This window comes from Clarias gariepinus, chromosome 2 (genome assembly GCF_024256425.1).
Source record: "Clarias gariepinus isolate MV-2021 ecotype Netherlands chromosome 2, CGAR_prim_01v2, whole genome shotgun sequence".
In the NCBI taxonomy this organism is placed as follows: Eukaryota; Metazoa; Chordata; class Actinopteri; order Siluriformes; family Clariidae; genus Clarias; species Clarias gariepinus.
In genome coordinates, this window is record NC_071101.1 from 48,837,469 (window position 1) to 48,850,187 (window position 12,719).

Below are 12,719 nucleotides of genomic sequence, written 5' to 3' on the forward strand. Positions count from 1 at the left end.
GTGTGTTTTTTTTCTCTCTTTTTTTAAATAGCAGCACCATTTGTGCTGCATGACATAAAGATAATGAAATGTTACAATACACTTTTAAGATGTGTAGATAGCAGTGCTACATTTTACAAAAATTAATTACAAATGAATGAAGAGATCATTTCATGTTAATGCTGTACTTTACATTATAAATGAATGCTTTTTCTTTTTTAAGTTTCTTGAGTAATTTTTATTTAAATGAATATCAGAGTTTTTTTTTTTTTTTTTAATTGTTCATTGGTCCTCGATATTGAGTCGTCTGATCTGCCTCTCTTTGGCAGCGAGACCAGCATGAGATATTTGAAGATATTTGCGAAATATATGAAGATATTTGCGAAAGAGTCATTTGCGGGACAAGTGATGAGTATAGAAACACAAAAAGGTCTTTTAACAATTTTGTCTGTTTGTTTGAGCATGCATTATGATAACTTCTGAATGAATTTTAATGCAGTTTTCACAAGTGTATTTGGCTGAGCTTGAGGTATTATTTGAATATAATTCAATAAACAAATTATATATTATATATTGTGTAATTTAGAATTACACATTTTTCCTTATAAATGTATTGCATATGCATTGCATATTAAAATATACATAATGTTATAAAATATTAAATATGTACTTACTCAAAAGTGAGAAAATATATATATACAGTTAATCTATAAAAAGTAAATCTAGAATGAAACTTATATTCTTGATTACTTACACATAAAATCATTTTTATAGCTTAAAGCTCAACAAAAATCCTGTATCTCAAGATCATAGACTATTTTATCAAAGAAACAAATCCTTAATTTATGCGCTCAGTACTTGGACCGGGGCTCCTTTAGCACTGCATCGATGCGGCAAGAATGGGAACGATGAAGACCAGGTTCCTTTGCTAGCAGCCTTTAGCTCATCTTTCTTGTTGGGTCCGGTGTTTCTCATCGTCCTTTTGACAAGAACCCAAAAATTCTCCAAGGGGTTCAGGTTAGGTGAGGCCTCTGCCCAATCAAACACAGTAATATCAGGGTCAGCAAACCAGTTAGTTGTAGTTTGGCAGTGTGGGAAGGTCCATGAAGCTGGTCAGCAGACACAAGCATGAAGTGCTCCAAAATTTTCTGGTAGACGCTGCATCAACTTTGGACCTAATAAAGCACAGTGGGCCAACACTAGCAGATGACATGGCATCGCAAATCATCAACAACTTGGATTCTGTGCCTCTTCCCTCTTCCTCCAGACTCTGGGACCTTGATTTCCAAATGAAATGCAAAATTTTGCTTGGCCCAGAAGTTTGCCCAGCCATGACACACTTCTGTTGTCTGTGGTTCAGGAGTGGCTTGATACTATGGATGCTTCACTTGTAGCCCTGTGTGTGGTGGCACTTGAAGCACAGCCTTCACACTCCCAAGGTCTTGAATCGGCTTTGCTTAAATATCTGCGGTCATCTCTGTTTCTTGTGTACCATTACCTACCAAACTTTTTCCTCCCAGTCAAGTATCTAGCAGGCCCATTTTGTGATCACATTCTGTGGCTTACCGTCCTTGTGTCGATCATCTTCTGGACAAATGACAAGTCAGCAGTCTTCCCCGTGATTGTACAGTAGTTGTGTGTACTGAACTAGACTGAGCGGTACATTGTATTTATACTGTATGAATAGTAATTTGCTCAAACTGAAAAATGAAATATTCTAGTATTTAGATATTTTGATTTCTATGAGCTGTAAGCCATAATCATCAAACCGAAAACAAAACAGGCTTGAAAGATTTCACTTTGCATGTAATGAAACTAGAATAAATGAGTTTCACTTTTTAAATTAAATTAAGAAATAAAATAACTTTTCCACCATTTTCTTTTTTTTAGATGCACTGTAGAATGTGTAGTCAGTATGGTTTAAAAAAATAAAAAATTAGATAGATTATTAGATTATTGATTATTTTCTTAAAAAATAAAAAAGGTGAAAATATTGTACTATTTGCATTATTGAAATATTAAGAGCATATTAAACAAAATGTCAGGACAAAAGTTTGCACACCCTTTTTGTCCTCAAATAAGCTCGAAATGCCAAACATGAAATAAACCCAAATCAAATTAACATTCAATTCTTCTTTGTGTCAGCTTTAGTTATTTATATCACCTTCAGTTTTTTTTTTAAACATTTGTTCCTTAAAGAAGGAGATCTTTAACACCCCCAGAGTTTTAGCCCCCCAGCGTCCCTCCATCAGAACTTTTCCTCTGAAGTAGAGAGCGGGTGAATAATGCTCGCGTGTGGTTTCATTGCTGCAGTTCTGCAGAGTGTCGCTTTCCTTTGAGGTCGACATCCTTCACTTCCTGTTCTCCTCCTCCGAGAGCTATATTTCACACTCTATTGTTCTCTCTCGACATCTCAGAGCTTTACCCTGGCCAAAAAGGGGTCAAAGGTCACTTTTTTGCCATCGCTCTGGCCTTTTTCGACCCCTTGGCTTCCTTTTTTCATTATCATTTTTATTAGTAAATCTTCCAATGGACAATTAATACTGTAGAAGTCAGCGCTGGGAGAGCTTTTTAAAAGGTATCGAGGATGGCGATGACACTAACGGAGTTCACTCGCTCTCTGGACCCTGAAACGCTGCCCAGGATTCTCCAGATTCAGTCTGGAATTTACTTTCAAGGTAGAAACGAGCTGATATCTTTGTACACTAAATGTAGTTTAGTTTGAACCTTACATTTTTGTACTTAAATGCTTCAACAGCAGAAAAAACAAAACCAAACATGCTGATTTCTGTTTCTCTCCATTTCACTTTGGTCACTTGAGCTGATGGTTCTCTTTAATTTGTAGTCGTTTCTTGATTTGGAAATGTAATATTTGGTGAAATTTATTTACATTTAAAAATCAACCAGTTTTGACCAAAATGTTGCCTACAATCCTGTGCTTATTTACACATTTTATGGTCATCATAAATAAGTAAAAACAGACGATTTGGTATTGAGAATTATATGAATATTTAACCGCTTATTTTATCTAGTTAAAATCTTAAAGTGGCTTATTTTCAGAAAAAAAAACATAAATGTATTGTTCTTGCACTCGCTTTGTTTGAAATGTCATCAGCTCAATATTACGCTATGAAAGTTTCAAACTACGAAACGTACACGATCATAAAAGTAGGCGTAAATATTTGTCTTTTTTATTGTTTCTATGTATCATAACTCCTAAATTAAATTCCTTTATAATATATATATATATATATATATATATATATATATATATATATATATATATATTACATTCCTTTTCAGCTAAAATTTTAATCAGATTTTAGCTTTAAGTCTGGATAAAATATAAACTCTTTAATTTCATAAAATATATCAGTAATGTTAAAACAACAAAGTAAATTAACGTTTACATTCACTGGTGTGTGCTTAAACAGTAAAAAAAAAAATCTAATTTCATTAATGTCTAAAAATGTAATCTCAAATGTAAACTCACACAAAAGTTCCTAAACAGCACGCGTACTGTAAATATTGGCACTCACGCTTTAGACTGAATGTTTAATTGACCAAATTAACAAAACTAATATTTTTTTTGTACTAATTATTATTTTTTATTATTCATTAGATGAAAAATGTAATGAATATTTATCCTTTTTTTTTTTTAAGGTAGCGATTGGTTCCTTCTAAAAGCAACAATGTTTAGAACCAGACATGATCATAATTGTAAAATGTTGCATATTTGAAACACACAAAGGATGTAGTTTAGTTAAGATATATATATAATGTAAATACAAAAAAGTATTATAAATAATGATTTTTATATTTTCATGCTTTTGATTTAGGTTCTGTGTACGAGCTCTTTGGAAGAACATGCTGTCTCTCCACCGGAGATCTGATGAAGATCATTGACATCACCATCACCAGATTCATCGCACACACTTCAGACGGGATGGAGATCAACCTTCCATTAGATTACCCAGGTATGAAGGTATATGGAGAACGTTTGCAAACCCGTTGCATCGCAACGATAATGATGTAAATGCTCTTTTATTATCGTAGCCCTCTCTTTATTATAAGTAGTGATAAGTTTTACATTTTTAAGGGTGATTATTACATTACCTTGCTTGTGTGATCATGAACACAGATGCTTATTCCATGCATTCCAGATCTTTTCTAAAATTTTTTTAATCTTACTTTAAAAAAAAAAAAATTCTTCTTTTGTTAGTAAACAACCTAATTCAACACTGATATCATGTAAGCCCTTTCCCCAGCTCTACATAGATTTTAGGAATGGAAGCTCATCAGGGATCGCAATATGATATTAGCATGATACTAACATTATTGAATCAATACTTACATATCGTGATTTTATAAATATCCTGTTTCATTATTATTATTATTATTATTATTATTATTATAACGACACAGGACATTGTGCTGCCTGCCAAAGTGTGAATGGTTTAGAGAATGGTTTATCACCTGTAGGATTATAGAGGAACTGCAAGATTTTACCACCTCAAATGCAAACAGATATAATAAAAAATGTTTTTTTTTTTTTTAAGTCTGTCTAGCAATACACACATTTTCTGATTCTTAACTTTGATATTTGAAATATTAAGTTAACAATATTAAAGTAAAAAAAAAATCATGCCTTTAAACAGACTTACAGTTTTAAGTAGTACATAAATAAATAAATAAAACGCTGAGAAACGTTAATAAATTGACTAGGGCCTTCTATGTAGGACATGACCTTTAAACATTTTATTAAAGTGAATATTAAACATATTAGTGACTAATAATAAATATGCAAAAACTATATATAGATAAATTAAGGTTGTAATGAAGTTTCATTATTAAAATCCACTTAACTATCATAAAACATTTTGTAAATAAGTGCAACTGTGCATTATATTAATATAATACTAGCTCATGCCATGTTTGATTATTAGATTAGATTAGATACATGCAGAGAGGAAATTAAATGCAGTTAGCCTCCATCCAGACGAGCCTGAGTGGCCTATTTACAATAAATAGCAATGTGGTAAGTGAGGGTACGGGTCCATATATACAGCATGCAGGTCCCCGCGCCTACTACACTGCTATTTATTGTATATCACCGGAAAATAATTTTTACTGAAAATAATGGTAGATTTTTCCCCTCAGTAAACCTAGCTTAGCTAGCTCTCTAGATCAGTGTTGTACAAATTAATTAGCACTACAATGCAGTTCATCTACTTACTTGTTCATGCTAGCACCTAGCTCACATTTAGCATTGCCTTCAAAGTGGCAATACTAGAATTTTAAGCGATATAAGAATGTGATTAATTTATCTAATGGTATAGAGACAGCCATCTTGAACAACAAAAACAACGGACTAGTTTTTACTCTTCAGGATAATTAGTTATTATGCTACTCATTAGGCTTTGCATCCTAAAGTCTGAGGGTGGACTAGGGAAGGAAAACTAAAATAAACACCAAACATAAAAAGAATGTTAGACTATGATTGATGTTAAGAAGATTTTGCATCGTTTGGTATTTCCTAACTCATTCTTGTAAATAATTAAGAATGTTCATGTTTTCTTTGTTATCCCGCTCTAAATGCTGTATTTCCGTAGGTCTGTTTAGGATTGTAGCAGACACTGAGCCTTATCTGAGCATCCAAGAAATTGTGCGGTCAATGAAGATTGGATCTCATGTACTCGGCCAGCCGGTGTTCCAGTCGTCAGCTAAAATTGCTCTCCCACAGGGCTCGCTGAAAAAGCAAGAGATCTTCCGAATTACCTCTGTCTGTCATGACCTAGATGGCGTTGAAGGCCACATTGTATGCGAGGTTCTTCATCGAGAGCCGAAATTCCACTTCACGCTCGGCCTTTCACAGCAAGGGAATTTCATGGAGTGTGAGGATGATCAGTTTTACACACTCCAAGAGCTCGCCAAGTGGAAAATCTCTAATGGGAGGAAGCGAATTGTGACTGTAGTAAAAGACCTGGCTGTGAAGGATTTGCTGTTTTCCAATTTGTTGGACAAGGTGTGTGGAGAGTTGACGTTGACTCCTGTGTACGAGATACAAGCCGTTATGTCAGGTAAGTGACGAGTGTCCTATTTAAATGCTGTGTCGTACTGTACAGTAGTATATCAAGGGCTTGGACTCACCGACCTACCTTTAAGCCTGCGTCAAGTTTTAATACACGGTAGGTCTTACGTAGACCACAACAACTGTGATTGGTCCACCTGGTAGCATCATAATTACAGTTTCTTCTTCTTCTATGCATTTCTGAGTTCAATATAGTACAGATGGGTTTTCCTGCTTCTGTGTAGCAATAATTTCCGTCAAAGCCACTTTTCCTCAATATCTATTAACTCCAACAAGCTCTACTCAGTTTCATTCCCCATTGTTTGTAGTACCTCACAAGAGAGAGTCATAGAGTTGTACCACAGTGGTATAGAAACCCCATTGTGAACTGACTAGTTGCTGATGTACTCCAGTGCAAAACAGTCACACCAGCACACAAACTTCTCACAAGGCTGTAGGCTCTGCATAGACCTTTATGTATGTAGAAGCATAAATCAGGCTTTAATGTTTTCCCATCTCTAACAACCCACTTTAACTCAGAAACGACTATTATTAGCTGATTATTAGTCAAAGCAGGCGTGTTGAGAGCAGAGAAAACACTAACCTATGCAGGTCAGGGGTACTCCCTGACCATGTTTTAGAACCTGCAGTCAAACCCCTAGCCAGCACTGGTGGCCTAATTGAAATTCTTAGTTCTTAATATGTTTCTCAACATAGCTATAAGCTAATTATGTGAAACTATATCCAGTGGCAGCACATACAAGGAAACAGTAACAGTCCTAGAATGGAGCCTTATGGAACACCCTAACCCTCTTCTTTACCTTAACACCAAACTTTATTCTTAGACCACTATTAAAATGTACAGACTGTTACACACAAGACAGATGCAATTAGAACCAGAACACAGGTGTTAAACCCTAAAACATTTCAGTCCACCTAACAGAACGCTGTGATCTGGAGTGATCATAAGCTGCATTGAGATGAATTAAGACCAGTGTTATTCAGTAGGTAGCAGGTCGCTATCCTGATGGAAACCTTTCACAGATTTGTTCATGCAAAAAAAAAAAAAAACTTTAAGCAAAGTGACATTTGTCTAATGTTTTGTTGTCTTTTCCCCCACAGTCGGGAAGAATATAGTTGTCATTCCGTCCAACCTGGATGTGGAAGTCATGGATGTGACAGATCAGACTGACACAAGCTCCTTCATCCAGCCACTTTCTCCTCATGACATTTTCAAAAAACCCTGCGAGATCTTCCCCTTTTTGGCTGAAGTGATAGAAAGGCCTACAGTTGAAGGGAACATGCCAGAAGAATTGGCATTCCTCTTAGACTGCACACAAATAATCGTTCACAGGGCTTACAAAGCCAAGCGAATCCTTGCCACGGAAATTCGACAAGAATCACCGAGACATTTTCTGATTCCGACAAGCTATAATGGCCGATTCAAGCGCCGACCACGTGAATTTCCAACAGCGTACGACTTAAAACGAGCACAAAGTGACACGGAAAAACTGCATGTTGTGGCGACTAGGCCTTTCGATTCTGTTTATGATGGTTTGGCATCCGTTCTTGTGGGGGATGAGTTTCAAGTGAAGAGAAAAGAACCCAAGCATGGTGAAATTGGAGATAAGATCGATTCCCTGTTGTGCTTGAAAATTAAAGGGAAATCCCATGAGGCCGTGCGTCTCCCCATGTTTTTAGATGGCGGATTTATGGAAGTCATCCATGATAAACGACAGTATTTCATTTCAGAGATTTGCCGTTGGTTCCCATTGCCGTTTAATGTCAAGGTTTCCGTCCGTGATCTTTCATTAAAGGAGGACATTTTGGCCAGAGTTCCAGGCCTACGCATCGAGGAAGAAATTGCTGACCCTTATTTGCTCATCTCGACCACTGACCTTTCAAGCTGGTGGGAGATTGCAGTTAATCGCACTCACATGACTCTTCACATAATTAAAAAATGGGAAGACGGGGAACCTTCATGTGGCGTCAACTCATTTGTCGAAGAGATTTTTGAGAAATGTTACTACACCATGAGGAGGTATGCTGTAGCAACGTTAACACCCCCACCACGCCCCCCGAAAACACCAAAACGACCTCCGGAGCGACCAGTCAAGCCAGCTCAAGCAAAACCAGAGAAACCCACACCCTGCTCACCAAAGGTAATCTACACTGATTAAGATTAAACTACTGTATCTGCAAAAAAAAAAAATATATATATATATATATATATATAATGCTTATGAAAGTCACTGTCATAATAATCAATAATGTTTTTCCCCACATGAAATATAATGGGGTGGTGTCGTGGTTAGCATCGTCACCTTGCACCTTCAGGGTCCAGGTTTGATTCCCATCTTTGTGTGCATTGCATGTCTCTCCCTGTGCTTGGTGGGTTCCTTCCGGGTACTCCGGTTTCCTCCCACAGTCCAAAGACATGCAGAATAAGTGCCATAAACCTCTTGGGATAGGCTCCAGCTTGTGGGGGTCCCCTACGACCCTGAATACTTTATCAGGCTACTATATGTTTTATTTTCACTTATTTGGATAATTTTCCTAACAATGTGTAAAAGATTCCCTGATATTTCATCTGTTAGACTTCAAAAGACCTCCGAGCCATCAAGCAACAAAATGGGCAATTAATCGAAAAAGTAAACAAAACTGACATTCTGAATCTCTTATCATCATAATCTTGTCTATTTATTTTAATTATTTATTTTTTTAATTCTGTTGATAATTTCCTCATTGTGTTCATAAACTCATTAAAAACATTAGTCACATGACTCTGCACCCTACACTCTGTGACTTGGAAAGGAACAAGGCGAAGAACACCTCCATTACAAAAATAATAAAAAAAAAATACCAGCTTTGATAGATGAGGATATTTATAGCACAAACCTTGTCAGTGAAATATGAGTGCCTAAATTTAAAAATAAATAAATAAAAACTGCTGATTGTTGTTAATGCATCAATATCCACATCAAAACTGTGTAGAATTGTTTTTAAACTAGCTTAAATTAAGTTTTTTTTATTATTTTTTTTATTTTGGAGCATTTTTAGTGATGAATTGTAAAGTTAAATGATTAAATTTTCTTGTATAATCTGTAAAAAAAAAGGTAATTTTATTACCATCACTATGTTCAAAAGGACAACAAATTTTATATAACTCAGGGCTTTTAAGCTCTGTCTAATAATGGTGATTATTAAAATATCAGTAGAGCGTTTTTAGTGTTATTTCAGTTGCATCACTGTTTATATTTATTGGTTATAAAAGAAGTAAAGAGCCGAGACTCTTTTCTGCAGTTACTTTCATATTTCCAGTGTAGTGAGTAACTGAGTTAGTAATGCCCAGTTAGTAACTCCTTCATCACATTATCAATACTGACCTTTCCTATTGGATATACCATCTGTAGGATAAAAAGAAAAAAAAAAGAAACAAAACCTTCCAATCACCTTTAAACTCCCTCAGTCGCTTAAAAAAAGTTAGTTAGTTGGTTTTACACTAAAAAAAGAAAAGTGAAATGAATTAAAGCTGAAGCGGGTGAATGGAGTAATTGAATCTCAGAGGTCCAAAAGGAATTGATTATTTGCCCTGCAGTGACGTCAGCGCCCAGCTCACCTGAGTCATGCACTACGCAGTTAAACTTGGTTATAAGCAACTAATCAATAATCAGATACACTCGGGACAGGGCAAAAATGTGCTGTTTGCAAAAAATAAAAAAATAAAAATTTATTTTTTTAATTATTTTCACTACTTTTCTACTATCTGACCATGGACCAAGTTATAACCAGTCAATCAGCTAATCCCTTTTTTTTAATCTTAAAAAGAGCTTCTACGACATTCTGGACTCGTATTAAACAATGAAAGGCCGTTTAACATCCATTTCCAAATAGGGGGGAATAAACCACATCGACATTAATGTATTTTAACCTTTTAATAATAAATGGACTAATTTACAAGAGATTGTTTTTAATATTCAATTTTACACCGATTCCCTCCTATTCATTATTATTATTATTTTTAAATAAAGGCTTTGGAAATCTTTTGAAATTGTCTTTTTCTGCCATCTGGTGCCGAGCGATGGAGCTGCACTCCAGAGTAATCAAAGTCCACCAGTTTGTTCAGTTTATCCCACTTCATTTGTTATTACTTCTTAATTAGTTAACCAGGCACGTGGCTGATCTTATATTATAAACTATCACAATTTTATTTAAATAGATGTTTCCATTTATAATTTTATTTTTATTTTGTATTCATTTATTTTATTTACTCTTTTATTCTTTGAAAAGCTCAACTAAAAATATTACACACAACAAAAAGTGCATGTTTTACTCATCATAATTTTACTGTCAGGTTTTAAGGCCCTTTTGCATTTATTTGTACATGAGTTACTTTCACAGATAAACAACTAATGTTTATTCTACACAGTTAAATTAAATTCTGGTCATTTAAATTAACACCCCTAAAAGGGCAAAATCTGCTTCAGATATGATGAGTGATTTATCAATTACATTGAATTTGAAATCTGCTGTTTATTTTTAATACCTATATGGATTAAACTGACGTCCTGCGTGTTTTCTGTCCCGTCAGCCTGCGGTGGTCAGCCGAGAAAGTTCCACAGACTGCACTACAACAGAAACTGAGAAAGATGCTGCAAGTCCTGCTACGTTACCCAGAACTACTGTACAGAAAGGTACAAACATCACCTACAGTTACAATGCCAAGAAGGTCTTCTAATTAGCAATGCTCGTTGGACCTGCAGTTTGCATGTATGAGGAGTGTTCGAGTCAAAGTGGGACTTTTGATAACGGTACAGAATTCTGAGAGTAAACATTCCCTTTATTCCTCTACATAATCTCCTGCTAGACTTATGCACTTATCCTAGTGTTTCACTGGTGCTTGGACACCACCAAGCTAGAAAGTTCTCGCAGTATACATTTGATATTCATCTGATTCACGTCTGAAACCCTGGCCTCCCAGGAACTCCTTTAATGACTTTTCCAAACATGTGGACTGTACAGGAGATGTGTAGTCCTGGCCGAGTTTCTGTAATGTGGAAGTGGTGTTTGTGAATGATTGTGTGTACAGTTCATACACACACACACACACTCTTACACAAGTTGGCGAAGTCATTTTCAATGATCAGGCGTTCTCACTGAATGTTCACGGGAACGACTACAGTGAGCCCCGAGCCACCGCGGCCGGGATCATCATTCATGGACGTACGGCACTCAAGTGTGTCACTGCAGCTAAAGGTCTCATCGCCGTACGGAGCTTAAAATCTTAAATCTGTAAGCCTCCATTCACCAGAAATTTCATCACAAGTCCTTGTTTGACTCGAACGCCTCTCACATGTTATTGGATGCATGCAAATCCCAGCCTCATTTGTTCATTTGCTAAGTATTATTAATGAATGATGTGTGTATGCATGTGTTTTCTCACCTCCAGCTGTGAACAGAGGCCGCAGTATGGAGGACGTGTGTGTAAACCAGACGGATGACGACGATACTCATGATTACGAATACATTGATGAAGATGAACTGGAGAACATCAGGAAGCAGTTCAATGAACAGTCTATTAACGTTTCTCCTCAAACTAAACCGAGTAACACGATATAGCCGTCATATAATTACACTATACGGATACGAACATGAATGAAAGACTGAAATAAAGAAAAAAATTAGCAACCTGGAGATCTTCGCCATCATCGAGCCTGCTGTTAGCGTTCACTCTCATCCAGGAGAGCAGAACAATATGTTCACATTTATATAATACTATTAAGAGAGTTTTGTCCTAGTCATAATCATATTACTTTCATTTCAACACAGTATTAGCAGTTTTAGTGCAAATATACACTATATCAATAATAATAATAAAACAATGCGTTAAGAGTTCTTAAAGGATTCACGTTTATTATTATTATTATTATTATTATTATTATACTTAAAATCTAAATTTGTAAGCAATTTGGAAAAGCAAGTTTTTTTAATGATCAGCTTTTAACTTAAATCTACATTTTGGTGCTAAATTTGAATTTGTGTGCAAAAAAAAGACAATTACGTGTTTCCTCTTGTAAAAGGATTGAGTTACCAACATGATAATCATCTTTTTCTTCTTCTTGATAAAGATAATATTGAAGAAAATTTTAGTTTTCGTTCCATCAAATGAAACATGAGAGAAAAATCAAGTTTTAATATGTGATACATTTAAAAGTAAAAGTTATTACCTTTTAACTATGTTTCCAGTTTAATAAACTTTCACTTCTATGAGACAGCTACAAGAGTGCACAAAAAAACTAAATTCTTTTTTTCATGCACTTACCTCCCACAGCATCTCAAGAAAGATAAAGAGAGAAAATAACTGAACAACCAGAAGAAATAAATCATTAAATTAATAACAATAATTTAAAAAAAAAACATGTAAAATAATCATTATAAGCGTATGGAATGATTAGAAGGAAGATAAAAGTGACCAAATGAAAGCTGAACACCAAAATAAAATAAAATCAACTAATTTAAAAGAAACCAAGTAAAAATAGAATAGTCGAATCAAAAAGAACCAATCAACAAAAACTGGTCAAATCAAAAGATTAATTTGAAAGCAACAGTCCTGATCAAAGAGAACAAAACAGAAATAGAACAAAAATAAAAGGACACTGACCAAATCAAA

At 35.2% G+C, this 12,719-nt stretch overlaps 1 protein-coding gene across 1 annotated transcript; it reads left to right on the forward strand.

The window, feature by feature from the left end:
• Window positions 1-2,371: 2,371 nt before the first annotated feature.
• themis (thymocyte selection associated) lies at window positions 2,372-11,909 on the forward strand. Its single transcript, XM_053514542.1, has 6 exons — window positions 2,372-2,657; window positions 3,819-3,956; window positions 5,592-6,059; window positions 7,172-8,211; window positions 10,641-10,743; window positions 11,499-11,909. Exons 1-6 carry the CDS (start codon window positions 2,567-2,569, stop codon window positions 11,666-11,668), a joined length of 2,010 nt encoding a protein of 669 aa, XP_053370517.1. The 5' UTR covers window positions 2,372-2,566; the 3' UTR covers window positions 11,669-11,909.
• The last annotated feature ends 810 nt before the right edge of the window (window positions 11,910-12,719 follow it).